At 47.5% G+C, this 27,796-nt stretch overlaps 1 protein-coding gene across 2 annotated transcripts in view; it reads left to right on the top strand.

Annotated features, from left to right (window-relative positions):
• The window catches only part of Pax5 (paired box 5), a 167,359-nt gene extending 151,757 nt beyond the window's left edge, over positions 1-15,602 (top strand). For both annotated transcript variants that reach the window (XM_090330268.1, XM_090330269.1), the window contains 2 exons: positions 10,783-10,869; positions 14,851-15,602. In XM_090330268.1, coding sequence (XP_090186394.1) covers positions 10,783-10,869; positions 14,851-14,927 — 164 coding nt within the window. In that variant the 3' untranslated portion in view covers positions 14,928-15,602. The remainder of the gene's footprint in view (positions 1-10,782; positions 10,870-14,850) is intronic.
• Positions 15,603-27,796: the final 12,194 nt, after the last annotated feature.

Genomic DNA, 27,796 nt, shown 5'->3' with positions numbered 1-27,796 from the left:
GTACTACAAAGCTGTGAGACTCTTATCTCCAATTAATCTCTAGGAAACGGGAAGTGGGGCTTGGCTCAAGGGTAGGGTGTAGTCTTAAGCTGAAGAGCTCAGGGACAGCACCCAGGCCCAGGAGTAGGATGGTTTCCTTTAGCTGAAGAGCTCAGTGCCTAGGCCCAGAGTTCAAGCCCCATGATTTGAAAAAATAGTTTCCAAAGGCCAGACAGGTCACAGAGAAGTGAAGTCAGTCTGGAAGAACAAGACATTATATCTAACTTGCTCACTTGTGGCTGTAGGACATTCTTGCCTTTGATGGACTGCTGGCTCATAGAGTGGGGATTGACCTGTGGCTTGGGGTGGAGGTACTGTAATATATCAGTGAATTCCAGAAGGATCCTTGCATTTGGCTTTTCATAGATATGGAGACAGGAAGTAGACACAGCTGCCTCTTCTTTAAGGGAGTACTGAGGCCCACAAAGATCATTTAACTGAGCTGGGAGCAGTGGCTCATGCCTGTAATCCTAGCTACTCAGGGGCTGAGATCTGAGGATCAAGGTTCAAAGCCAGCTTGGGCACAAAAGAACCTGAGACTCTTATTTCCAGATCAACTCTAGAAAATGGGAAGTGGGGCTTGGCTCAAGGGTAGGGTGGTAGCCTTGAACTAAAGAGCTCAGGGACAATGCTCAGGCCAAGTTCAAGCCCCATGACCCACAAAGAAAGAGAGAGAGAGAGAGAGAGAGAGAGAGAGAGAGAGAGAGAGAGAGAGAGAGAGAGAGAGAGAGAGAGAGAGAGAGAGAGAGAGAGATGAGAGAGAGAGAGAGATGAGAGAGAGAGAGAGAGAGAGAGAGAGAGAGAGAGAGAGAGAGGGAGAGAGAGAGAGAGGAGAGAGAGAGAGAGAGGAGAGAGAGAGAGAGAGAGGAGAGAGAGAGAGAGGAGAGAGAGAGAGAGGAGAGAGAGAGAGAGAGATCATTCAACTGCTTCTTGGCTGGCCAGTGCCAGAGTCAGGCTCAGGCTTGGTCTCTTCCACCCTGGGTCCCTGTGACCCACCTTGAACTGCCATTCAGCCCTGAAGTCTGCGACTGCCTGGAAGAATGGAAGTGACACACATTGTGCATTCTCTCCCACATGCTTGCCTCTCTCTTGGTTTTTCTCTTCCTGGTTTTTCTGAAGGGCTGAGCTGGTGGGAGAAGAGGTTTTTGCAGAAGTGGATCGATGCATGGTGTGCTGGGCTGTCTGGGTTGACAGAGCTGACCTTTACTGAGCTCAAGTTTTCATCTCCCTTTGGGGAGCCTGGGAAGGTCTTGCTATGGAGCAAGGGAGGGTGAGCAGCTTGAGTCTGTGAGGGACCAGGCTTGGGGCCAGTTCAGGAAGGACAGGAAAGGGAAATCTCCTGTAGGTCTTTTCCATCTATACCACTTTGACAGAAGAGAAAACTGAGGCTTGATGGGAAATGAGCTGCTCAAGAACATTCAGAGAGATGTTGGCTGAGTCCCAGAATACAGTGTGTGTGTGTGTGTGTGTGTGTGTGTGTGTTTGCACATGTGCATACATATACATATCCACACACACATGTGGCGCTCATTCCATATCCATACCTGTACATACATATATGTATATGACTTGCCTACATGTGTACTATTTATATTATATAATGTAATGATAAACTGCTGGATGCGTATTTACGTGTGTGTCATTGTACCTATGTGTGTGCCATGGTTTTAATCACACTTGCCATGAATAGTTTTAGGTAGCAACACCCCATATCCACTGATCCCTGAGTATCCTGCAATTCTCCATAACCACCAGGAGTTGCTGAAGAACTCTCACAGCCCTTTTGAGATCGTTCCTTCTTCCTCCTCCCCTGTGAAGATTTTCTCTCAAAGCCCTGTTTGACTCCTTCAGAAAAAGAACTTGGCTTTGAAGTCACTTTGAAAGACTTTCCTTATGTTAATCACAGCGGCCAAGTCTGGAGCAGTGGTGGGAGCCCACCATCTGTGGATGGGGTCGGCCCCCAGCGCGCTCGCAAATCCCCGTCATCTGGCAGGTGTCATTTTGGGTTAATTAAGAGCTACGCTCAACCCGTTTACCTGTCACTTGTGAGGATTTTAGGAAACTGACTTTCTTGCCATCTCTGAGCTCTGAGCGAAGGGAAACTGGAGGACCTGTGATTCAGCTACATTCCTGCCTCTACAATGTCATGGGCAGCTATTACCAGCACGTTTGTTTTTTTTTATCACAGCTCCCCTTATTTTATTTTTAGTTAGTGTTGTACAGTTTTGCAGTCAGCTCTTCTCCATTTGAAAGACAGTGCTGTTTGGGCAAAGCCTACATTGATTCTAGACTTCAAACCTCTACTTTCTTTCCAAGTCATTCCGAGAACATTCATCCAGCTTTATTCTGCTTAGTGGCTTTGCAGGAACTTCCAGCTGCTGGTCTTTTGCAATCAGGATCTGGATTTGTCTGCTGACCTTGGAGTTCTGTGCCCACGGGAGGCTGGAGACCATGTAGATGGGTTCAGAGTTGGAACAGGTCCCCTTCTTTGTCACAAAGAACTCGCACCCCCTCCCCCCTCTTTTTCTGTAGTGACACTAAATGTTCTGTAACTTGATAGAGATTTGATCTACCTGGGTCTATCTATGCATTTGTCAAAATGTAGCCATAGTACATTTACATTTATGTATTCATTATGCATACATTTTACCTCCAAAGAAAAATGTGTTCATCAGACAAATAATGAACTTCAGTTACTGATACCCATATCGAAGACAAAGTACACCAAGATTGGCAATATGTTCAAAAATTCAAAAACAATAAGATAAATGAAAGGCTGGAGGGATGGAGAGATATATACAGGGTGATCTGATGGTCAAATGAAGGATGTTTAGGAGTTCCTCCTAAAATTCTGTCACTTCGTTGGAGAAGGAAGCCTGGGGACGCCTCCCTCTTCCCTGCTGAGTTTATTCTCTCTATGACCCATGGAAAGAACATTTGAATCCTCTCACACACAGTTACAGTTTCTGTAACCATGAAGTCACTGGGTCCTTCCCACAAGATTAAAAGGTAAGGATTTCCTTCCTCTCCATTTTAGAGAGGAGGGAACTGAGGCTCAAGAGGCCAATCCACACACTCAAGAGCACACAGATTTCCAATGACATTGCCTGGTCTATATGACCCCAATATGTCTTCTCCTCAGAGAGCAGCTCTAAGAAAGACCAGTTACTAAGCATGTCCAGGACTTGACCCTGGACTCAAGCCTGAAAGGGCACTAGTCCTCTGTTCTGAGTCCTGTTGACAGCAGCTGAGGAGAATCACCAGTTCCTCTGTGTCCTGAGATCTCATGCAGACCGTCTGGCCTCTCCTTTCCACCTTTGCCCATGCAGTTGTTTCCTCTGGTGTCACCATTTCTTTCCCTCACTCAAGTAATACCCACCCCACTGGCCCTGCAAACATGGCATCCAACTACCTCCTCTGATTTTCATGTGGGAAGAAAACATCAATTCCAGTCCTGTAGTATTCATCTGTTTCTTGCTTCTATAACAAAATGTAGGAGACTGGGTAATTTATAAAAAAGAGAAGTTTACACTGACTCAGTTCTGGAGACTGGGAAGTGCAAGGAGATAGCAATAATGTCTGCTGGAGCATTCTAATACAGGAGAAGGTGAAAAGGTGGGTAAGTATGAAGGCAGAGAAACAAGCAAGAGATTCTGACTCTTTATCATAGCCCACTTTCCTGAGAATGGTGTTAAGCCCTTTTAATGACCTCATCAGCCTTTGGAGGCCCTGCATCCCTTCTTTACAATGATGGCCAAATGAGCTTTGGAGCAAGCAATATATAGTCAAAAAACAGCAAGTGTATAGCAGAATTTCGGAATGCATGAGGAGAAGGGATAGAAGGTAGGATAAACTCCTAGCCAGACAGCTGAAAATGGGAACTTGAGCATCAGATTTCTTAAATGGTCTTGCACATACCATTACCATCTTCATGGGATAGGAGCATCTTCAATGTCCCTAGTTTGAGTCCTTTCATTTTCTTTTGCACAGCACCTAGATCTCTCTGCCCTTAGCCCTTACCCAGATTTTGGTTTCCTCTGCCATATCCAAGAACTCAATGAAAGCTGTAAAATTCCTTTTAGAGCCCAATTTGATGCACCCAGGAGACTCTTTCCTTTCCTCTTTTCTCCCAACTTGCCCATTTTCCATGCTGTGGGAAGGAAGAAGGTTGATTGTGCTCGTCCAATGACATTATCCCACTAATCCTATGATGTAAGTGCTTCAGGCTTTCTTCTGTTACTATGATGGAGTACATAAATTGAGTAGTTTATAAAAAGAAAACGTTGGTTCCGCCACAATTTCAAAGGCTGAGTGTTTTGAGATCATATGACTGTAGCTAGTGAGGTCTTTCTTGCTGGTGAGGACTTTCCGCCAAGTCCCAAGCTGATGAAGGTTGTGTAATGATACAGGAAAACAAACAAACACCACAGTTCTATTGTATTAGGACCCCACTCTTACAGCCTCATTTAACTCCCGAAGTTTCCATTTCAGAATACTGCAGTCAGATTCAGTAGCCATCTTCTTAATACTTCATGATGAAGATCAACTTTAAACTTCAGTTTTGGTAAGAGCATTCCAACAGTGACTGCTCTTCAAGATGAGATTCCGATCAGAGAACTTCCTTGGCCAAGGCCACATAGCTGCTAGTAGAGAAGAGTGGAGAAGAATAGAGTAGCTGACTACTGAGCACTGCAGGCCTGCAGAGCTCTCAGAGAGCTCTGGGTCCCAACTTCTTGACTCCTAGTTCCAAGGAGAATGAGGTTGGACAAGGCCATCACATAGGCTTTGCAGCTGAATGAGTTTTTAAGGGTTTACTATGACTGACTCCAAGTAGCTTCTAGAGCTGTGTCTAAGGAGGGCTCTGTGTCCCCTAGATGGAGGTGTCCCTGAGTGACAGGCACTTTGCGGGGCCGCACAGCTTTCCTGCTAATGCATAAAGCAAGCATTTCCTATTCTAGGAAGTAGCATTTCTGAGAGATCCCCAAATCACAGATAAGTTAGTAGGGAGAGGTGAGTGCTATGCAATTCCTTACACAGTGCAGAAGTCGTTGGAGAAGGTATTTTTGTGTATACTTTTTCTTAGGCCTGTTGTCTATAGCTCTGGAGGTCTCAATCAAAATGTTATGCCTGTGATACTAACCATGTGGGATGCCACAGGTAGAAGGATTGAAAGTCTGAGGCCAGCACTGGGCAAAAGTGTGAGCCTTGTCTGAAAATTATCTGAAGGTGTATGGTTCAAGTGGTAAAGCAAAAACCAGAACCAAGGACCTAACATTTCCGTCCTGTGAACATCATCTCTGATCTTGTCCTGTGACCCTGTTCCCTCTCACCTGTATGGTGGCGGCAGCCCTTGGCAGGTCTTTCTGACCCCCCCACTAGCCTATGCATTAGATGACCTGCAGCCAAGGATAGGTCAGTCTCATTCCTGAAGGGAGAAAAATCTTGTGTTCTGACCCACACTTGCTTGCTCTGTGGAAGTCTCTGTGGCAGTCCTGGCTCAGCCCCAGCCCCAGTTCTCTGCTCAGCCTGGAGGGCCTACCTTTCTCTACTCTCAGGTCCTCACTGTCACAATCCTTCAAGACTAGTTTGTGTCTCCCCTCTACCGCAGACTGTCTCTGGCTTGGTCATGCCTGGCTTTTCTCTTTTTTAATATTTTTATTATAATTAATAGAAGGGTTACATTATATTCACCAGATAGAAGGTGCATTACTTCACATACGTTGATACCCTTTCTCATGTCTTGGTCCCCATTTCCCTCCCACCACCCCGCCCCTCATCTTGTTCTCCCCCCTTCCCTATCCGATTTCAAATAACCAAATATGCATATGTACAACATATCAGATAACAAGGTGAAATACTGTAACAATATGAGATAACCAAGGACAGCAAAAGAGATGAGAGATAACAGTACATTAAGGACAACAATCACTCATTATATGGCTTTTGTCATATGATAAGGTTATACTATATGGCCTTATGTATCTAGGTTTTGTTCTATTGTAAATCTCTGCTAGGAGAGCCCAAAGTTTCTACTGATTATGACAAATGAGGGAAACCATTGAGCCTATGTTCCTTTGAGTCTGGCTTACTTCAGTTAATATGATTTTTTCTAAGTCTTTCCATTTCCTTACAAATGGGGCAATGTCATTCTTTCTGACAGCAGCATAGAATTCCATTGTGTATAAATACCACATCTTATTGATCCACTCATCAACTGAGGGGCATCTGGGTTGGTTCCATATCTTTGCTATGGTGAATAGTGCTGCAATGAACATGGTTGTGCTAGTAGCTTTAGTATGTCCTTGTTTCTGGATGATTGGGTAAATGCCACATAGTGGAATTGCTGGGTCATAGGGGAGTTCTATGTTTAGTCTTTTGAGGAACTGCCATACTGCTTTCCATAGTGGTTGAACGAGTTTGCACTCCCACCAACAGTGTAGTAGTGATCCCTCCTGGCCACATCCCCTCCAGCATCTGTTGTTATTAGATTTCTTAATCATGGCCATTCTAACTGGAGTGAGGTGGAATCTTAGAGTTGTTTCCATTTGCAGTTCTTTTATGGCCAGAGATGTCGAGCATTTCTTCATGTGTCTATAGGCCATTCTTATTTCTTCTTCAGAGAAGACTCTCTTTAAGTTTTGGCCCATCTTTTAATGGGATGGTTGTTTCTTTGGAGATTAATTTTGGAATGATTCAATTTTTTGAGCTGTTGATATATTTTAGATATGAGGCCTTTGTTAGTGAAGATCTTCTCCCACTTGGTAGGCTTTCTAGTTAGTTTGCTATCTATGTCCTTTGCCATACAGAAGCTCTGCAGTTTAATGCAGGCCCACTTATCCAGACTTTCTCTGATTTGTTGTGTTTCTGGGTCCTTATTAAGAAAGTGTTGACCTGTGCCAAGGAGACCTAGTATATCTCCTATTCCTTCTTGTAAAGTTTTCAGTGTATCTGCAGGGTAACAAAGGAGGATCCAACTTTAATTTTCTGAAGGTGCTTAACCAGTTCTTCCAGCACCACTTGTTGAAGAGGCTGTCTTTCTTCCATTCTATTTTTTTTTTAGCTCCCTTATCAAAGATTAGGTGGCCATAGATCTATGGGTTAATATCTGGGTCCTCAGTTCTATTCCATTGGTCTTCAGGCCTGTTCTTGTGCCAGTACCAAACTGTTTTGATAATTATAGCTCTGTAATAGAGTCTAAAGTTTGGAATTGAAATTCCTCCTGCACTGTTCTTTCTGCTAAGAATTGTTTTTGTTATACGAGGTCTTTTATTATTCCATATGAAATTTTCATGCCCGGCTTTTCTAAATTGCTTTTGCAGTGAGTGTCCTTGCAGGTGAGGACAATGGTGTGTTGAGTGCATGGAGCAAAGGACTGGAGCCCGGAACCTGAAGGACCCAACCCAAGTGTACTGCTATGCACAGCAGGCCCTTGCTGCTAAGTGGATGTACTTAGTGACAGGAAGGTCTTTCAGAACTCACTTGGTCTAAACTGTACTTTTACAAATGGGGAGAGGACTAGAGCAGGAAAGTGGTGTCATAGAAGCAAGTGAACCATGGGCTGGAAGATCAGCCCCCACGTTCCACAAGCCCATTTTCTTACATTTGAGATGCAGGCAGTTGTTCTCACCTTGTGAATGAGTGTCACACGATTTTGAGGATGTTGAATGAGATTCTGGGTGCCGAGGAGAACTTGGTGATAAGTAAGGGATCTTTGTTGTCATGGCTGACATTTGCTGAGCTTCCTTTATGTGCCTGTATATGCTCATTGCCCCTAGTTTACAGAGGAGGAAACTGAGGCACAAAGGAGTTGAGTAACCTGTAGAAGTCACAGATTAGGAAAAGGCACAACCAGGATTTGAACCCATAAAGTTTGGCTCTAAGCCCTTGCTTTCAGTCTCTGCCAGATTCACTGAGACCCATGTAGTGCAGTAAGGACATGGTCTTAAACTCAGGTAGTCTGTCCCTTCCCAGGGAGCTTTGGGACTAGGTTAGGTGAGATGTAGAGACAGGTACCCTCCTTAGTGGTTGAGAACCTGGCTTGGGCTTTCTCAAGGCTAGAGCTTAACCACTTGAGGCACAGCAGCACTCTGGCTTTTTTTTTTAATGTATGTGGTACTGAGGAATCGAACCCATGTCTTTGTGCATTCTAGGTAAGCACTCTACCACTAGGCTAAACTCCCAGCCCCGTCTCGGTATCTTATAGTATACAAGACAGCTCCCTACATTCAGTTGGCTTTATGTATGGCTCTTTTGATAATCAGGTACAATTCCAGAGTCCGCACCAGAGAGATGGACTAGATCCTAGGTCATTGACGATTACCAGAATCCTCTTTCCCAGAAAACACCACTCCCACAGGACAGAGGCCTCAGGCACTCATCCCCCTATACCCCTGAGCATAACAGCAGAGAGTGTTCTGGTGGTTCATTTCCTCTACCAAGGCAGGCATTAACTTAGAAAGAAATGGTTTGCAGCAGGTATGCAATTCACCCCTTGCTATGGTGTCTAATAATGGAAATCATGGTAGCTGTCACCTGAGTTAGAGAAATGTGTTCCAGTAATGTGATACTGTATGATCTAGCAGTGCCTGCCTGCTTGCCTTCCTTCCTTCCTCCCTCCCTCCCTCCCTTCACACCTTGTACTGAAGGTTAGGGTGGAGATAGGAACTTAGAAAGCTCTCTGCCCGGGAGGAACTTACAGCCTACTGGAAGAGGCAGAAGAACAAAACAAGTATGGTAAACAAGACAGGTTGGCATGTGATATTCTCTGTGGAGGGAACAACAACAGGAAGGGGAGATCAGTCAGGGCAGTCCTCTTCCCACAGGGAAGGTCTACTTGAATGAGCCCTCGAGGGAGGACTAGAAGAGAACCATGGGGATTTCCGGGGAGCCACAGTGTTTCCTGTAACCTATTGAGCGTTTACTTCTCTGTCATGGAAGTGCAGGGCAAATCCACAGCTAGGGGATGATGCAGGGGAATGGATCTGCCAGAGAAGGGGCAAGAAAGAAAGAGGGATTGCCAGAAAAGACATCTGGTAACGTTACACTTACTACTGTAAGACTAGATAGGCAGAGACAGGGTGGAGAGAGGGTGGTGGCACCATCTTAGCCACATATATCCTGCACAACAGGTGGGAGCTATGGATGGCTCTCTGCAGGCCTGCAGCAGCCAGTGCCAATTTAGGAATGAATAACAAGTACATGCCCAACTCATTCCAGCTTAGTAAACTTGTGACTTGTAGGGGCTAGAAACCAGGGAGTCTTCCTGGAAGAAGTAACCTTGGAATTAGACATGGCAGCAGAACCAAATATTCTTTAACAGAGATGACTTTAGCCCAAGGTAACTTAATGCCCCAGGCCCTGGCACAGTGCTATTAGGAAGTGCTTCTGATTGGGCAGCTCTACTGGCACCAGAACTCAGAGAGGGGCCAAGGAGGACTCTGTCCCCCTCTTGAGGCTTTCCTGTTTCTCTGATCCCCCACCCTGCCCCTGAGGAGGGGAGGCACGTGGCGCTGATGGATATGCCGAAGCAGGCTGTACAGCCCAACACTGTCACCAGGCTCTCCCTCTGCATGCCAGAACCTGACACCCTGACCACTGAGGCATAAAAAACAGAGAATTGGAAGGCTCAGCCTGTCAGGCTGGGAGTAGCCCCTAGAGAGGCCTGAGCAGGAGTGTGTGTGTGTGTGTGTGTGTGTGTGTGTGTGTGTGCATGTGTGTGTGTGTGTGTGTATGTGTGTGTGTGTGTGTGTGTGTGTGTGTGTGTGTGTGTGTGTGTACACACTCTGCCTGGTTGCCTGTGGAGGTGAGAGGAGGCTGATTGGGGCTGGTCCTCAGCCCTGCCTTAGCGTTCCAGCTTTGCCTGACCAAGTCCTCAGGGCCCCAAATGTAGGCTGAGGCCACAGAAGAAGAAAAGGTGGCTCTTGATCTGGCCTCTGTCTGGTTTCTTCTGGAAGCTCCTGTCCTTTGGCCTGTAGGGGACCTCTTGGGAGGATGGTAGAGGCATGCTTGGGCTGCAGGTGGCCTTCCTAAAGCTGAGTAATTTCTGTCATCTCTAGCAGGAAAGAACCCACAATTTCTGCACCCCAGAAGCTTCAGAAAAATCAGTCTAGGGGTAGTGGTAGAGTGCCTGCCTCGCAAGCCTATGCCCCTGAATTCAAACCCCAGCTCTACAAAAACAAGAAAACAGAGCCAAAAAGACCTTGGTCCACTGTTCTTTTGTGTACGGGGTTCTTTGGCTTATCCCTTCATGTCAGCAGAGTGCCACCTTCATCCTCCAGGCAGAGGTCCGGGTTTGTGTCTCATCTCCCCAACTGGACTGAAGTCCCAAGCATGGCTACTCTGGGATTCACAGCGCAGTAGAATGGAGTTCATGGGAATGAATGAATCTACCCTCGGGTCCTTGGGCTTCATAGGTGTACCTAGGCATCATTCTCCTCGTCTGTAAGATGGGTCAGAGGTTGACCCCTGGGAATACCTAGCATGTGGTGACTCCACTGTGTCCACATGGAAAGCTAATTTTCTCCTCAGTGATGCAAAGGGTGTTGGGGGAGAAATAGACAGTGCCAATCATCTGACCACTTAGTGGGAACGTGGCTTTGAAATGCCTCTATTAGTTACCCAAAATACCCACAGGTCGTACAGGAGGCAAAGGCCATAGACACTCAAGCTGGTTGGGACTCAAAGTCTTCTCTGAACTTGACTTGACATTTGGTTCCTATTTCTCTTTCTACTCATTGCCTACAGGGAGTGAATTTTCTGGGAGTCCTTACAGCCATCCTCAGTATTCCTCGTACAATGACTCATGGAGGTTCCCCAATCCGGGGTTGCTTGGTGAGTACTGGCAGAGGCCTATGCAGCCTCTGGACCCATCAGCCACCTTGTGTGGACCACCTCATTGAGCCAGCATCCCAAAGACTAGTCACTGACATGGAATGGGTAGCTTGTTTTATCCACACAGAATATGGGAAGCATTATGGAGAGCTGAGGGCAGTAAATGCCGCTTGGACTTTTCTTATGCCCTCATCCCTCCCTGAGATATTGTGGATGAGAGAAAATGTTGTAGAAGGCAAAAAGAGAATGAAAAAGTGCTAAGGGAGAAAGAGGAAGGTAGGGAAAAGGTCCATCCACAAGTAACTTGTATTTCTTAAGAAACATTAAATATATTGAAAACTCTGAATAAGAGGCATAGACACCAACTTGGATGGATTGGTCTTGGCTGCCTGAAGAGCCATCTTGTTAAGAGCTCTGAAGCCCTGTATTTGATGAGTCATGTTGGCTGTAGACCGGCCACTGCCAACTCCATTGGAAATGGACTGCCCTGTGGTTGAAGACTTGCCAAGGCCACCAGAGCTTAGCTGGTGCCCAGCCTCTGCCCAATACTAAGCCTCAAGCTGCAGATTGTTCATGGTTTGTGCCAGTCTTATCTGTGAACATCATCAATGAATTTGGGCCCCTTCACTAAAGACCAACAGGATGGAAATCGGCCTTCAACAGTCCAAGAAGAGACTTGTTTTGTCGACATGAACTTATGTAAAACTAGCTGTCAATCACCAGCTAAAAGAGATCAAAGCGTAGGCCAGAGTTATAGATGTCACTCACTATCTGAGGGGTGGAACCAGTCAATCATCTGAGGCTTTTGCTGTTTAAGTTAATGATGGAGCTTGGGTCACAGCTCTATGGTCAGGCCTGGTGTGAGGAAGACACAGGCTCTGCCTAGGCTGGGGAGAGAGGCTCAGGCAGGTGTGTGTGTGCTGGGAGGTACTTAAGGCCTTTCAGGATATCAAAGAGTAGAAGGAAGAAGAGGAATCAGAATTCAACCCCCTTTGACTATGTAACTATCAGTTGTACCAAGCTCTGGGCTCAACCTTTCATGTAAGTTAGCTCATTTTCCAAATGAGAAGAGTGATGATTATGCAGATTATACAGATGAAAATGAAGCTCACAAGAGTTCATTAAGTCACACAAGGTCACATAGCATAGAAATGGCAGAACAAGACCTCCTTCTGACTCCAGACCGTGTATTCAGATGCAGCACGTGAGATAGCTCTTGCTTTCCTTGGCTGATTTAGTTTAACAGTGCTGTAGCCTGGAAAGAGTCTCCATGCCTCCTTCATGCCCATGAGTCCTCAGCCTTGTGTGTGAGCAGAAGATGACTCCTCTGTTCTTGAAAACCAAGTCACCAATATTATCAGTCAGATATCTAATTGCAAAGAATAGACTCCACGGTAGGCTGTAAGCACTAAACAGATTGATGAGATTGGGGCTTCCCAGAATCTATAGAAAGACAAAACAGATAGTCATGGGACACGTCAGGGCTTGCCAACATCAAGGGACCACTCTATTATAAATGGTCCCTTTTACTGCATCTGGAACCCTCCATGGCTACTTGCTCTATGGCCCAGTTTGAGACTGTGTCAAAAGTTCTGTCTCCAGCACCCAGAATGGGGGCCTTACCGCCCACACCCAATAAATGGAGTCATTAGATTACTTCCTCAGGTTGCTTATTTCCCAGTCAAGGTCAGACACAAGAGAATGGAATTGGTAGCAACCACATAATATGTTTGAGCTCAAACTGCAGAGGCAGCTGGGATGAGGTAACACTGACTAGCCCCACCCACCAGAACTTCCAGCCACAAGTATGAGGAGTGGCCCAGAGCTGCCCAAGGCCACAGCATAGGGAATCCTAGGCAGACTGCTAACCAGTCATAGTCCCAGCTGACTCAGGTATAAAAGCAGTATCTTAAAATATACCCTGAGCCCTCAGCACTTACCTCAGGAGAGCCAGAGCCCAACCAAAGCTTTGAAACCAACTCTAGGCCCATTTGCATCTACCAGGCTACTCTTCCCCTCTTCTAGGGTTGGATTAAATGAATACCACAAGGTTCCATCCAGGAAAACTTAGATTGGTGGTTTCTGTGATCACAGGGAGGTTTGCAGGGGTGCTGGATCATTTTCAGTGGTCTATGATGCTCCTGCTGGCTCAGTAAGAGCTGTGGGCATGGGTGTGTGCACACACAACACAGCCCCATCACAGCCGGCCCATCACTGGCTCCTACTCCCACAGCCTGACACAGGCTCCCCCACCCACCTCACCTCCACCAGCCTGGTTGAAAGTTCCTTCCCTACCATGGCAAAGCTTGGCAATGCCATCTAATGAAGGAGAAGGATGCTGGCTTCTGGACAACTTCCCTCCCCAGCCAGAGTGTCTGTCACTCAGTGCCCCAGCCTGGCAATGGAGCTGCAGAAGTAGGAGGGGCAGATGGGGCTGGTGGAGTGAGAGTGGTCAATTAGGATTAGAATGGGAGTGACTGTGGCCTTAAAGGGATTAGAGAGGGAGCCAGGCGGGAATGACTGTGTCAAGAAGTAAATTGATGATAATGTGAATTAGAGAGGAAAAATGACAGAAGAAAGGACAAGTTTATTTTATCTGGAAGCCTAATGGGCACCAGAAAGACAGAGTGCTTTGTGAGGTGATGTTTTCATTTTTCACGCTAAATACAAACTCTCAGCAGAGGCCACTGGTTGGATTGGCTGAGATCAGGCTCGAGGATTGGGGAGCTGGAGCTGAGGGTGAGAGGTAGCTGGGCGGGTGGGAATGGAGAGTCTGCCAGGGAGCCTCTGGTAGATGGTCCATCCACTCTCTGTCTCTTCCAGGCCTCTTGTGAGCCTTGCCTTGTCCTACAGGGGTGACTCCCCCCACCTGCCCTCCCCCACCCCGGGGCCCATTCTCATGCATGATGCCAAGTGGGCACTGCAGCTGTTCTGTAAGGGACTGTCCTCAGGCTATCCATTACCACTAAGAGAAAGACTTGCTAAGGAGGTGACCACGAGAGCAGCAGGAAGCTTGGTCTTGGGGAAATCTTCGGGCAGAATTGATATTCATGGCTTCTGGCATAGCACGGTGAGGCATGGACACATAGAGGGCCCTACCGTCACTCCTGCCTGAGGCCACACTGCACTCCAGAGGGCGATGAGGGAAGAAGGGTATCAGCTAATGGGGGTCTGCCTTCCTCATGGATCACTTTCCCCATCCATAAACTAGAGACCATAATTGTTCCTACCTGATAGGACTGGTGTAGGAATTAAAAGTAATGGGTAGGAAAGTGCCCATTTCTAAAGTACCTTCATATCCTCTCACCATCACCCTAATGTGATCCCTTCTGCAGATGGAAAAACGAAGATTCAGGGAAGTAAAGTCACTTATTCAAGGTCTCACAGCCAAGAAGTGGTAGAACTTGACCCCTCCTCCCACCACACCCCCTGACTTAGCCTCCAGTTAGGACATGTGTGAGAACTACAAATACTGGTTTGGATGTAGGTGAGATTTCAGAATAATCCTCACCTCACCTCACCTCACCTGAGGAAGGAAACTTCTAGTCCCTGCAAACAAGTGATGTATGACTGACAGCTCAGGCCCCCACTGCCGCCTGAAATGAACGTGTTCTACAAAGGACCAATAGTAAATAGTTTAGAGTTTGTGGGTCACAGAGTCATCTTTGTGGCAGCTTCTCAGCTCTGCCACGTTAGCAGGGATACAGACACAGACAACACAAAAGAAAGGGTCAAGGCCGAGTCCAGAAGGTCATTTACAGAAGGAGACAGATTAGACCTGAGGGACCCAGTATGCCATCCAGATCTAACTGGCAAGGAGCCTTGAAATATGGAGGGCAACCCTGGATTGGACTTGCATTTCAGGAAACATATTGGGATAGAGCCTGAGCTGGGCGAGAAGTGGAAGAAGCAGAAGTGGGGAGACTGGTGGACAGAGTATACCCCAGGTCCAACCTCAGTACCTTCTCTTATTTCTTCCAGGCTCCCCCTACTATTACAGCGCTGCTGCCCGAGGAGCTGCCCCGCCCGCAGCTGCCACTGCCTACGACCGCCACTGACACTGGAGCCAGGCAGGCGCCAAGCACTTACCACACATATCACGGAGGGAGCTAGCCTCCCGCCTCCCACTCCAACAGTGAGCGGGGCCCAAGAAGACCATCCACACGTACCCCTGCCCTGCATACCTGAAACTCTCTCCCCTTTCCTGCCAGGGATTTGGGCTCCATGGTAGAGCTGTTAGATTTCTGGACCCTTGTTCATTTCAAGAGTCAATCGATCAACTTCTCTAAATGGCCACAGTCTCTTCTGTAGACCACTGAGCCCAGCCCAGCCTGTCAAGTCCCCCAGCGATCTGACCATCTGTTCATCTCACCACCACAAGCTTGGGAAGGAAAGCTAGTTTCTGTTGCTTCAACAACACCCATGTAAATACCTTCTTGCTTCTCTGTGGGGCTGAGGGTCCCACTGAGAGACTGCCCACCCCACGATGCATCCTGATCCTCTACTCCTTGTGTGTCACAGGGTATCTTTGACCTGTGCACAGGTGCCCACTCTGCCCTGGGTGTCCCTGTCAGGTGAGCTTATAAACTGTCCTCGAGACTGAGGACCACAGCCTCCGCTCACCCCTGCTTCTGTAATGCATAGGAGACTCACGGGGCTACAAGCTTCCCCAGAAGAACATACCTAGGGGAGATGCCCAGGCTTCCAGCCTCCATTTCCCTGGGGCCACTGCAGCACGTGCTGCCCTTTTCCAGACTGAAGGACTCGTAGAGAACTATCTGGAAGGCTCTCATGGACTTTGACTCTCAGGCTGGGTGGGATCAGGAGTCGATCTGCTCCAGCCAAGGAGGAGGTCTGATGCTCTCCCAACCTCTACAGCCCTAGAAGCCGCTGAACTGAACTGCAATGGTTTCTGGGGCATGTGCAGGTTCGAATCACTGTGGATACCCATGCTTCACCCACCCCCCAGGATCCCAGCAAATGGAATCTGAGCAAGCCTGTTGCCGTGATACAGACAGTGATGACAAAAAGGACTTGCACCCTCACCAAGGACCACAGCATCCTACAAGGGTCAGCCAGCACTTCGGAGCTGCTTCTTGGGCCAGCCTTCCCAGTTCCCATGGAGCTGGGCATGGCGTGCTGGGGCTGGGAGGTGGGTGCCTAACCTCACACAGTACAGGGCTACCTGTTGGTACAAGGGACCAGATGGTCACTGTGAGTGACTCTGCCAGAGGAAGCCACTGGAGAAGATGTGGGTGACAGAGTACAGCCCCATTGGGGGTGTGTCACCAAAAGCATTGAGGAACCAGTGTATGACCTGGGAGTGGTTGGGACATGGGGGTACCAGGCACCCCTATCTTTTCACCTGGTCTTTGTTCCTTTTGTAGACTTTCTTGCCAACTTTCTCCAAACCACTGGCAGAATGACAGCAGTGACAAGGGGCTTAGTTATCTCTGTGTGACCATGTCCTTGGTATCTATTCAGAGAACTAGGGAAGAGAGAGCCTGCCCATCGTTAGGCTTGGCAGGTCTTGTCTTGGCCACACCTCTGCTTTACTGTAGAACCTCAGACTGGGCCCTTTGCCTTTCTGAGCCTTCACTGCCTCGGAACTGCAGGGTCACCTAACCACCGTCTCCCCTCTTGCTCCCTCCCATGGGTCTGGAGCTGCAGCAGGGTGGTCTGGGGTAAGTCCTCCATTTCTGAGTAAGCAACTGCTAATGTTAAGATCAAACGGGAAGCAAGATCCCCTGAGGATGGGAACTAGAAGAGCCTTCAAGGAGACCCAAGTCATCTCCCCTAGGGGCACTGAGGCCCGGCTTGGAGAAACCTGAGGAGATAGAGCAGACCTCTTCTGGCCACCCCCAAGTGTTTTGTCCCTCAGAACTATTATGACATGGGAGGATAGGAGAGGAAATGGAGGTTCAGCAAAGTGGAATCCCCAAACAGTGACTGGCAAGGTGGGAGTTGGAGCTTGACCCCTAACCTGCAGCACACAGAAAGCCTTGTCACCCCATCTACCTACATCCTAGGAGAGACATTGACAGTGAGGGCAGTAGGAGATGGTTCCGGGCCCAATGCTCCTGTTGGAGCTGCTCTGTTAGAACTTCTGGGCAATCCTTGTCACCAGTGGTGTGGTCCAGGGAGCTCAGGGCAGGCACACCATCAGGGGAAACTGCTGTGCAAAGAAGGGAGGCAGCTGGGGACAGTGGCCACCTCCAAAGCTGGGCTGAAGTGGCACCAGCTTCTACCTACCAGGTGAGATAGAAGAAGGTTCATGATCTGGCTGCTCCTTCGTTCCCCTTCCCTCTAACAGGACAAGTTAGGGTCTTCAGCATGGGCCTCTTAGTCCCCACTCCCCACCCCTCCTCTCTTAGAATGACATGCACCCACATCTTTGGATGCTGATGCTTATAGCTTCAGGCCTTGAACCAGCAACCTAAGGCGCACACTACCCTTCTTCTGCAAAGTCCACCCGGCCTTCCTAAGCCCCAGTTCTATCCTGCCTCAATCTTGCCCCTTGGTGAGCTCCTTCCATGCTCTTCCCCTCTCTCCCAAAGCTTGAACTCACGTTGGATTTGTATTTACTAGACAACCACAGGGTTCCTGGGCTGCCAGGCAGAAGCACAAGAGCACATAGATGCCCGGGGATGTTCTTGAACCTGCACATGTACTCTGACTCAGCTACCAGGCTGGCCAGCACAGCGGCCTGGGGGGATTGCTGAGGAGAGTTCCAAAGGACATAAGCTGTTGAATAGATGCCAGAGAATTCGGAACAGAAAACATAAGCCTGGGGCTTCACTAGCACAATGGCAGGAGGCCCGGGAGAGTCCTCCATGGGTCTTCAGCCCCAGAGTCCAGCTTTTTGAAAAAGGACATTTTCATACCATGAATCTAGTTCCAGCCTGGAAAAATTGGATGCTTTATCAAATCCATGACCGCTTTCCATATTAATGGAAATGCCCTGGTTAGAGTTAACACTTAAGTAACGAACCTCGGTACAGTAGGATGATTCTCAACTATCCCGTGGGGCAAAGACCTTGATGCTCATTTTACAGATGGGCAAGTTCACACCTTGGGGCTCTCTAGGTCAGCTAGAGATGAAATCTCAGATCCCCAGGCTCCTCTCCATCCCCACAGAGTTCCACTCCTGTCGTGGAAATATATGGCTTGGAGGCACCCACTCCTCAGTCTTCCAGGAAACCCCCAGCCGCACAATGAGAAAGGAAGACCAGAACCTGGAAGCTGGTCTGATAGAAGGGCCTGGAGTGGATGATCCTGAACCATACCCACTAATACAGAAACCAGAAGCCTTTGCCTCAGTCCACACGATGGCTTCTAAGATTTCATCCGCAGTCATCCCTGCGGCACTCTTGAGGCTCAGTGGAGGGCAGAGCTTGTCCCAGTCCATGCCATCCTTGCCAGGGCCAGTTCTGACTTGCACAGTCGCAAGTGACAATGTCACCTCCTTTTTTCTCTTTCTCTGCCCTTTCTGCTTGGGAACTGACTGTGACAATAGGACTGCCTGAGCTTGGACCTGGGATGCCGCAAGAGCCCAAACCACAGATCATGATCTCAAAGGCCCCAAACTAACTGCTTTCTTGGCCAGCAGGTGGTGTGACCTCACCCTCTGGGCAGGACACAGGCCAGCATGGCACAGTGGGGCCCTAAACGTCCAAACAATTTCCTTCCCCCACTGAGAGGCATCCACCTGAAAACACTCGTAGCCGAAAGAAAGCAATATGTAAGAGCCAAATCTAACCCACAGGCCACCAGCTTGTGACCTTCTCCCCTTAATCTCTACGGCCTGTGCCTTTCTGCCTCACTTGCTTTGTTCTTCAGTGCACATTTGGAGAAGATGGGAGCATGGGTTCCCAATTGTACACAAAGACAGTGGCAGACTCAGGCACACCCAGGCCTCGCTCTCCTGCCAGGCCTCATGCTGGACTCTTGCAAAGTAGTTGGGCTTCAGAAGTAGGTGAGGGTGCAACGACATTCGTGGTGGGATGTGGGGTGCTGTGCAGAGAAGATGACTGGGCACTGAGGAGTGAAATCCATTTTTGGGGAATCATATCCTAGAGGACCTACCTTGGCTTCAGCAGCCTTGGCTCCAGCCACCCATTCGTGGATGACATTTCAGCTAGAATTTAGCTCTAAACATGGGGAGCAAATCTTAAAAACAAACACACCCAACAAACACCTGGAAATAGGCTGTATCTGAAATACAGCTTCTTGGGAGGGCAGAGAAAAACCCTGGCTAGGCGAGGGCTGGGCTAGCCTGGGCTTACCCCATAAGATTCGGGGCTAGATCTCTTGGGCACTGGCCCTGGCCTTGTCACCCATTTGGGGCCCATGGGGGGGCTGCATGCACGCTGGCACTCCTTTCATTCTTTTGGCCTGGGAGAGGTTCAAGGCAAGGCAGCAAAATCCATGATTGGAAAGTTGGATGATTTCACCCCCTTCCTAGTGGCCTCGTCAGCCCTGAGTCCCTGGTCGTCCCTGGGCTTCAGGGTTCCCCTTTGTATATTTGTGAGGGTGTCACTGTGAATTCACACCTTCTCTGCTGTCAACTTAGGCTGTTTCTCCAGTGATGGTCAGACCCCTGCCAGAAGCTGGCAGCAGAGGACAGGGGAGTCCCTTTTCTGTGCTCCTGCTGAGGCCACAGCTTCCCCAAAGCGGGCTGTTGGCCGAGAGCAAGGCAGGTGCCATCTCTTTTTTATTCTCTGATAACGCCTTGGCACTGAGGATGCCCCCAGCAGCGAAGGGGACCTCAGAATCACATCACTGCCATTCCACAGTTTCTATCCAGGAGTTCTGAGCGCATGTCCAAGTCATGGGTTAAATAGCCACTCTTTGGTAGGACTAGATAGCTATCTTTCATGTTTTAGACCCCTGAGCAACAGGCAGAGGAAAAGCAACCACTTCTGTCCTGAGGGAATCTCAGTGGATCTCACAGTGGAGTCAGACTCAAGTTGTGCACTTACTTGAACTGTGGAAGGAGGCAGAGGGCAGGTAGCTGCCATTTCTCTCTGGGCAGTGTGTGTGTGTGTGTGTGTGTGTGTGTGTGTGTGTGTGTGTGTGTGTGTGTGTAAGAGTGGAAGGGTAAGGGTAGCAGTTCTGTGTCACCTCTCTAACTCTAGAACCTGGCTAGGGATGGCCATGTTTCAGCCTCACCCACCACACCTGAGATCCACTGACCCTTGGCCACAGTTTTGCATCGCTCTTGTCCCTCAGACTCGCCACGCTTGCAGTCAGGTCCTTCATCTTCTCCAAAAGGACCACCATTAAAAACAAATGATTTCGGATGATGGATTTTTGATTTACAAATGGTGCATTTCCCTTGGAGTGGAACAGAAAGGAAAGCATTTAATGGCGCCCTTATTTTCAAGCATGAATACATTTTAATGAAACTATTTTATTGTATTTGAGGAAATGAAGAGTGAACATTCCATGAACATCCCAACCAATCAATAGGCAATTAATTGCTGTAGAGCTACAAAGAAAATAGATACATCCAGAGTCTTATTTTAAATATTTTACAAAGTTCAGAGCCTCAGAGTCTGGCTTTTTCCTCCATCCCATGTGCACAGGAGCGTGCTCTTGGTGACACATGCATACCTGCACACACACATACCGTAATGCTAGGATGTACTTGAAACTCAGAGCGATGAGTCTTCTTGTGCCAATTCTTGCCAGTTCTCCTTGCCTTTCCATGGTCACGAGGGTGAGAAGACTGGACAGCAGCCTGTCCAGGGGGTTCAGGGAGGAGCAGACCCATGTCCCGGGCCCAAGCCACTGGTAGTGAGCAGTAAGGGCGTGGAATTCCCAGAGCCCTACTTCTGGACCCCAGGCAGGGCCTCCTAGGTTGGGATGCCCTGGTTTTCCACCCTCTAGTAGCCTTTAGACATTGTGTTTCTAGGAATGCAGATTATCTTGGAGATTGAGCTCTCTGCCAGGAAGATACATGGATTTTGCTTTTTCATTCATTGAGACAGTTAACTTTGTCTTAGGATCTGACCTTCCAGCATCAAAGAAATACATATCTACTATATCCGCCAAAGTTTGTGATGCCTGCATAGACGCTTACTTGTAAAAAAAATTAAAATTAAAAAAACAACAAAAAATAAACCACAATTAAATTGCCTTTGAAAGTGGGAGATGATCTGTCTCCAACAGATTGAAAAAAAAATGCTTCTTAAAAATGTGTATGTTTTGTATTCTTTTTTTTCTAGTAGAAAATAACTGACTTGAAATCTTGGTGTGTTTTTTTTTCCTTAGTGATGTGTGTTGCTTTTGTGTGTAATAATATTTGAATGTAATTACAACAGTGCCAATTTGCCAAAGATGTTGGACATATTTTTTTTTTTGTGGGGAGGAGGGCAGGGCTGGGGGTGGGGCTTGGGAAGACACTGGGGTGGGAAGCTGGTTTCAATTTGTTTTGTTTTTAAGGGTTTTTTTTCCTGTCAAACCTGGAATTTGTGGTTTTAAGTTAAATGGTTGGCTACAACACTTTTCTTTTAGATTAGTTGGAGAAACATGCAATAAGATTGGCGTAGCTTCAGTATCTGTGTGTCTTATCATGAGTGACTGTTACTTGTGAAGAATTGATTTTATGTAACTTTTATGTGAGATAATTATTTGTAAATATTTGCCATAATTTTATTGGTTCCTAAAATAAAAGTAATTTTTTTAAGTTCAGGAAGAGAATTCGATCCATTTGTTTTGCTAATCCACACATGGTCTTGGATACTTGGACTAAAACCACATGGGATTGTGGGATATTTGATGACTCCTGATTAGGGTCAAAGCCAAATCTAGACATTCAAGCCATTGGACTCTGGCCTGGAGAGAAGGAGGGGGCAGAGAGGCTCCCAGGCAAGCTGCCAACTGGTGTGGTGGGGTAGAAGATGGTGAAACCCGCCCCCTCCAACACACACATTTGTACATTGGTAACTCTTAGTGCAATACTCACTAGCTGAGGAATCTTGACCAAGTTCTTTAATGTCAATTTCTTTTCTTGTTTTGGTTTAAAACCAGGATTTAATCTCAGTACTTGATGTTTTTGCCTATTGGCTAGCGCTTTGCCAATTGAGCCATATCTCCAACTGCAAACCTCAACTTCTTGATCTACAAAATGGTCAATATTAACCCTCTCATTCCTCAAGTTGAGCCCTTTACTCTGTTCTCAGCCCTAGGTAGGGATCACAGCAGTGCAAGGGTCATTAAAGACCGTACTAACATCAAACTGACCGTGCAACTACTTCTTGTAAGAATGGTTAGCTTGGCTTAACTTCCTAGAACTTAAATATAAGCAGATAGAAATCAGAAGGCACTCACGCCAGGAGACCTTGTCCTGAGACCCCAAAGCACAGGCTCTGTTCACCTGGGCTCAGAGGCCCAAGTCCACTGTGGTTCTGTGGGAGGTGTCCAGGCCTCTCGAATGGAGCATTCTAGCCACATGGGAGCCCAGAGGTGGCTTTTCATCAGGGGGCAGGGAAGCTACAGACCGGAGTGCTACCCCTGCCAGGTGATGTCAGTCTGCAAGGGCAGGCAGGGACCGCTGCGCCCCTTGGCACAGTGTGTGCAACTCAGTAATTGCCAGAGATGGAGTGGGTGAGTGACCGCACAGGGGCTGTGGACTGCGACTCATTCATATTTAATAAAGTTTGCTGCACGGCTCTCATTCATTTCTGCAATAGATGGTGACGAAGATGATTCCTAGGGGACACAGAGAGTCGTACGCCACAGCAGAGTTCAGCCCTTCTTTCTTTCCAGTTCTCTGCCTGCGAATACAAACTTCAGAGAGAAGCAGCTGTGATTTGGAATGAAAATTGAACCCCAAACCTGTGGGAACAAGTGAGGCAGGATTCTTGTTCCTGATCTCCTTGTTTCCTGTTCCTGTACAGACCCACCTGACAGCTCACAGAGGCAAGGGAAGGCCTGCAGCTGACAGCCACAGAGGGGTGGGAAGGGAGGTTGAAGCTTGCAGGGGGTTCTTTCTTTCCTCATACACCCTCTAGAGCCAGGCCCCAACAGTTGTGGGTACAGAAATGACCCATAAGGGTCGTATGAGGCTGACATTGGGCAGAAAGAAAAGCCTCTTAAGGGCCTTGGCTGGGAGTGTCAGCTTCAGTGCTTTGATGGTCAGTTTTTACTTTCTCAACTTTTAGAAATCCTGATTTCTTCATCTGCGTAATAGAAATACAATCTCAGTGTTGTGAGAGTATGTGTTATGAATTGTGGGGCAGGTTTTCTCCCCATGACAAATGTGGAGTTCTTCCAAGCTGTCTTCTCAACTGTTCAGTAGTGGAAGATGACAGGATGCAGAAACAAACAGGAGCACAGTGTCTGAGACAGGTGTGGTGTGTATTTTAATTTGGGGCATCTGATGGCACAAGATAAAGAAGTATGGGCCAGAGGAAGGATCATATTCTGTTGAGAGAGAGGTAGTCAGGAAAGACTCCGTGAGAGAGACAGCTTTTAAATGGACCCACGAAAAGAGAGCACAATTTCAACAGCAATTATCTTAAGTAGTTGTACAAAGGAGTTTTAATTCAACACATCAGTTTATGGTCACAATGCATCTTCAACAATGTCATTCCTTCCATTATTCTCCCCGCCCCCCAGCTGTCTCGCTCAAGTTACCTTGTCCCATTTTCACCTATATACATGGAATATTATGGCTACATTTACCTGTTCTTCCTCTCTCCAGTTGTCTCTCCTCCTCTCCTGAATCCCTACATCCCCTCAGACAAAATATGTTTGGTATTATTCACTCTGTTAGTAAGTCCCTTGTTTAAAGGAGATATGCCATTGGAATGATCAGGAAATTTTAGAGAGCATGGGAAGGAAAAGCTTTCCAGGCAGAGGAAACAGCATGTGCAGAGCCCCAGGTATAGGGGAGCTCAGGTGCTAGATGGTATTTCTGAAATACCCAGGCCCTGTGGCCATTTCCCAAGCCTTCCCTCGAAGGCTCTGTAGTACCTCTGGGTTCTGAATCTGAGGAGAGGGCCAGCCTGGACTCATGCTATTTCCTATCACATAAGGCAGCTCCAGGAGGAGGGAGCCAGGGCAGCTACAGGGGTTGATGGTCAAAGGAGCCTCTGCACAGCTGGCAGCCTCAGCTCCTGCTGGGCTGCTGAGCGGTGACTCAGCTCTGCCATGGCTCCCTAGCGAACTGCCTCCCAGTGCTCTCTGGGTGAGACATTGGACCATCACATTTAAGATGAAGTCGGGAGGCTGGGCAGCTGCAGACTCAAGTCCTGCCCTAGCACATGGCAATGAGCCTGGCCAGGGCCAGCCCTGCGAACACTGAGGGCACACAGTCTTTCTGTACTTGTTCTCAAGGATTCATAACACAGTGCCACGGGACAGGTGGGGCTTATTTAACATCTGTTTGTGTTTCAAAGTTCTAGAGGCTGGAGGTCCAAGATCAAGGTGGCAGCAGGGCTGGATCTTCTGAGGCCTCTCGGTCTGTGGACAGCTGCCTTCTCTCTGGGCCTTCACAGAGTCTTCCATGTGTCTGTACCCAATACAGAGCAGCACCTGCATTGGGTCAACCTAATTTGACCCAATGACTTCTTTAAAAACCTCACATCCAAATGCAGTCCCATTCTGAGGTACCAGAGGAACGAAGCCCTGTAGTCCATAGCACCACTTGAGAAGAAAGAGACCCCCAAATCCCAACACAGTCTGGATCTGTTCTTTGCATCTTAACCTTACTTTTGCCTATCCAACACTGTCTTTACCCAGGAAACTGGAGTCCTTGTTTGTCCACTCCGGAGGTGTCTCCTCCCCAGGCTCAACCCCCCAGGAAGATCTGCACCTCACACTCTGTGTCCCAATTAATTCTAGATGGATGAAGGAGTTACTTTAAAAGTTTTCGGCCAGGCATGGTGGCTCATGCCTGCAATCCTAGCTACTCAGGAGGTTGAGATCTGAGGATCAGGGTTCAAAACCAGCTGGGGCATTAAAGACTTCTAGACTCCTATCTCCAACCAATCACTAGAAAATGAGAAGTGGGGCTGTGGCTCAGGAGTAGGGTCGTAGCCTTCAGCTGAAGAGCTCAGGGACAGCACCCTGGGCCAGAGTTCAAGCCCCATGATACGCACACACACACACACACACACACACACACACACACACACACACACACACACACACACACACACACAAAGTTTTCATAAAACTAGAAGTGTTATCCGGGTATAGTGGATCACTCCTGTAATCCTAGCTACTCAGGAGGCTGAAATCTGAGGATTTGGGTTCGAAGCCAGCTGGGGAGACTCTAACCTCCAATTAATCCCCCAAAGTAGCACAAAAACAGCTGTAAGTGAAGTTGTGGCTCAAGTGGTAGAGCCCTAACCTGAGCACAAAATCTCAGGGGCTGTGCCCTGGACTCAATTCAAGTTGCAGGACTGGCAGACACACACACACACACACACACACACACACACACACACACCAACTAGTAGTATTATACATACTCACATATTTTAAGTCTTCATGTGAATTACAACTTTGAAAAGCTTCTAAATGAGTAAAGTCTCAAAGGAAAAGATTAACATATTTAGCTACTTAATTTTATCTTACGTCTATGCATCTAAAGAAATGAACAAAACACAAAGGCTTTCTGAAAATTTGGGGGAAAAAATCTTTGAAACATGAAAAGGCACAATTGCCTTAATACATAAAAATGTTGTAGGTAATTATATGAAAAATACTACCTTCCTCCACAGAAGCATGGGGATAATTCACAGATGAATGCATACATAGATCATTTACAAATGAGCCCATGCTAAATACTAGTATACAGTCAATACAAGACTAAAACATAATCAAGCTCACAGAATGTTATTAAAAAGGATACCTGGGATCTAGGTATGGTGGCATACACCTTTAAACTCAGCTTGCAGGAGGCTGGGGCAGGGGGGCTATTATGCCAGGATAACGTGGTCTATATACATTCTGCCTGTTTATCTCTAGATCCAGAGGGACCTGAGGGTCCCTGAGGGACCTGGACTTGAAGGGGTCAAAATGGACGTTGAGGAACAGCCTGACCATTCCACAGCTCTGTGGTTTTTTTTCCCCATGGCTGTCTTCCTGCAGTCCTAGATGATGTCTGTAGCTCAGGAAATGATGCTGATTCACGCCGAACAGTATCATCTAGAAGGGCACACAAGCAGTAGAGGTGCCCACATTATCCACAAACATGTGTAAATATCGAGACGGCTGTAATGTAACCAAGAAAATCACTTCCCGTTGTTTCCCCTTCAGTGATATTTTCTGCTTGGCTGAGTTTGCTTAGCACACTGGAAAGGCCAACTCATCAGTTCTTGTTGTTAATCAAGAGCAGTAATTGTCCAAGTTCAAAGCCTCCTGACTTAGACTCTGCTGAATAGGATAACAAGTTCCAAAAATGCTAAGTAGTAGTTTCTATAAAGGGCCCCCTTTTTTTTTTTAAATAGAGAAGGCCCCTTAAGAGGATTTAGAAAGAAAACCTTTCTGTGAAGTGGAATTAAAACATTGTGTGTACTTTATAGAGCATAGCAAGTAAACGAAAGACTCCCAGAAATTCTTAAAGCATGGACTATACGGCTGCATCCATTTTCTCATTATGTGAAAATTTGAACTGGTGAAGACAATGCCAGCTGCTGTAACATACATACCCCATAACTGCAATGTCAACATCCTACAGCTGTTTTTCACTCACCTAACTGGCATTTCAGGAAGGGTGACTCAAGGATCCAGGTTCCTTTCTTTCTTTTTTCTTTTCTTTTTTTTTTTTGTCAGTTGTAAGGCTTGAACTCTGAACCTGAGCTCTTTTGCTCAAGGTAGCACCCTACCACTTTGAGCCACAGCTCCCCTTCCTATTCTTTTTTTTGGTGGGTAAGTGGGGCTTGAACTCTGGGCCTAGGCACTGTCCCTGAGCTCTTCAGTTCAAGGCTACCGCCCTACTCCTGAGACACAGCCCCACTTCCCGTTTTTCTAGTGATTAATTGGCAATAAGAGTCTCATGTTCGCTGGGTGCAGTGGCTCACGCCTGTAATCCTAGCTACTCAGGAGGCTGAGATCTGAGAATCAAGGTTCAAAGCCAGCCTAGGAACGAGGACGTGAGACTCTTATCTCCAATTAACCTCTAGGAAACGGGAAGTGGGGCTTGGCTCAAGGATAGGGTAGTAGCCTTGAGCTGAAGAGCTCAGGGACAGTGCCCAGGACAAGTTCAAGCCTCATGACCCTCCCACTCCCCTCCAAAAGAGTCTCACTTTCTTTAGTGCCCAGGCTGGCTTTGAACTTGAATCCACAGATCTCAGCCTCCTGAGTAGCTAGGATTACAGGTGTAAGCCACTGGCGGCTGGCTTCCGCCCTTCTTTTAGCAGAGCTAAAAGAAGCTATCTTAGCATATAGCTTCCAAATTCACCTTGTTTGAGAGCAACAGGACCTCACAAAAGGAAAATACTTTGGACAGGGCTGGAAGTGGTCCACATCCCCTCTTGCCTTCCATTGGCCAGAATGTGGGCCTTTGGCCACACCTGTCTGCAAAGGAGGCTGAGAAATGCATTCTAGTTAAGAAGAGGCAGCCATTTTTATCTTCATGAACACTGTGAATTTCAGAGAACTTCAGCTTCACCCCAATCTTTCATACCAGCTCTGGGGGCAGTGGAGGACAGAATCAGCAAAGGTGTCCCCATAGCTCCCCTCACCTCATTTCTGCCCTACCATAGGACACATGTATGCAGACACACCAGGCTTGAAGACTGAGCGTATTCAACTCAAGGGGTTTTATGGAGTCTTAGCAGCAGCCATGCTCTTGATTCACTCTGTCTTTTGTTCTGCTCCAAAAGAAAAGGACCCAGGGTTGAGTTGTGAGTAAAAAGATCTGTTAGCATTTCCTTAGCATGGTTTACCAAGAACTGATGCTTAGTGGAAC

Source organism: Megascapheus bottae, chromosome 3 (genome assembly GCF_031878675.1).
Source record: "Megascapheus bottae isolate mThoBot1 chromosome 3, mThoBot2.hap1, whole genome shotgun sequence".
Taxonomy (NCBI): domain Eukaryota; kingdom Metazoa; phylum Chordata; class Mammalia; order Rodentia; family Geomyidae; genus Megascapheus; species Megascapheus bottae.
The sequence above is the reverse complement of the archived record's forward strand: the minus strand, read 5'-3'. Positions and strand labels throughout refer to the sequence as shown.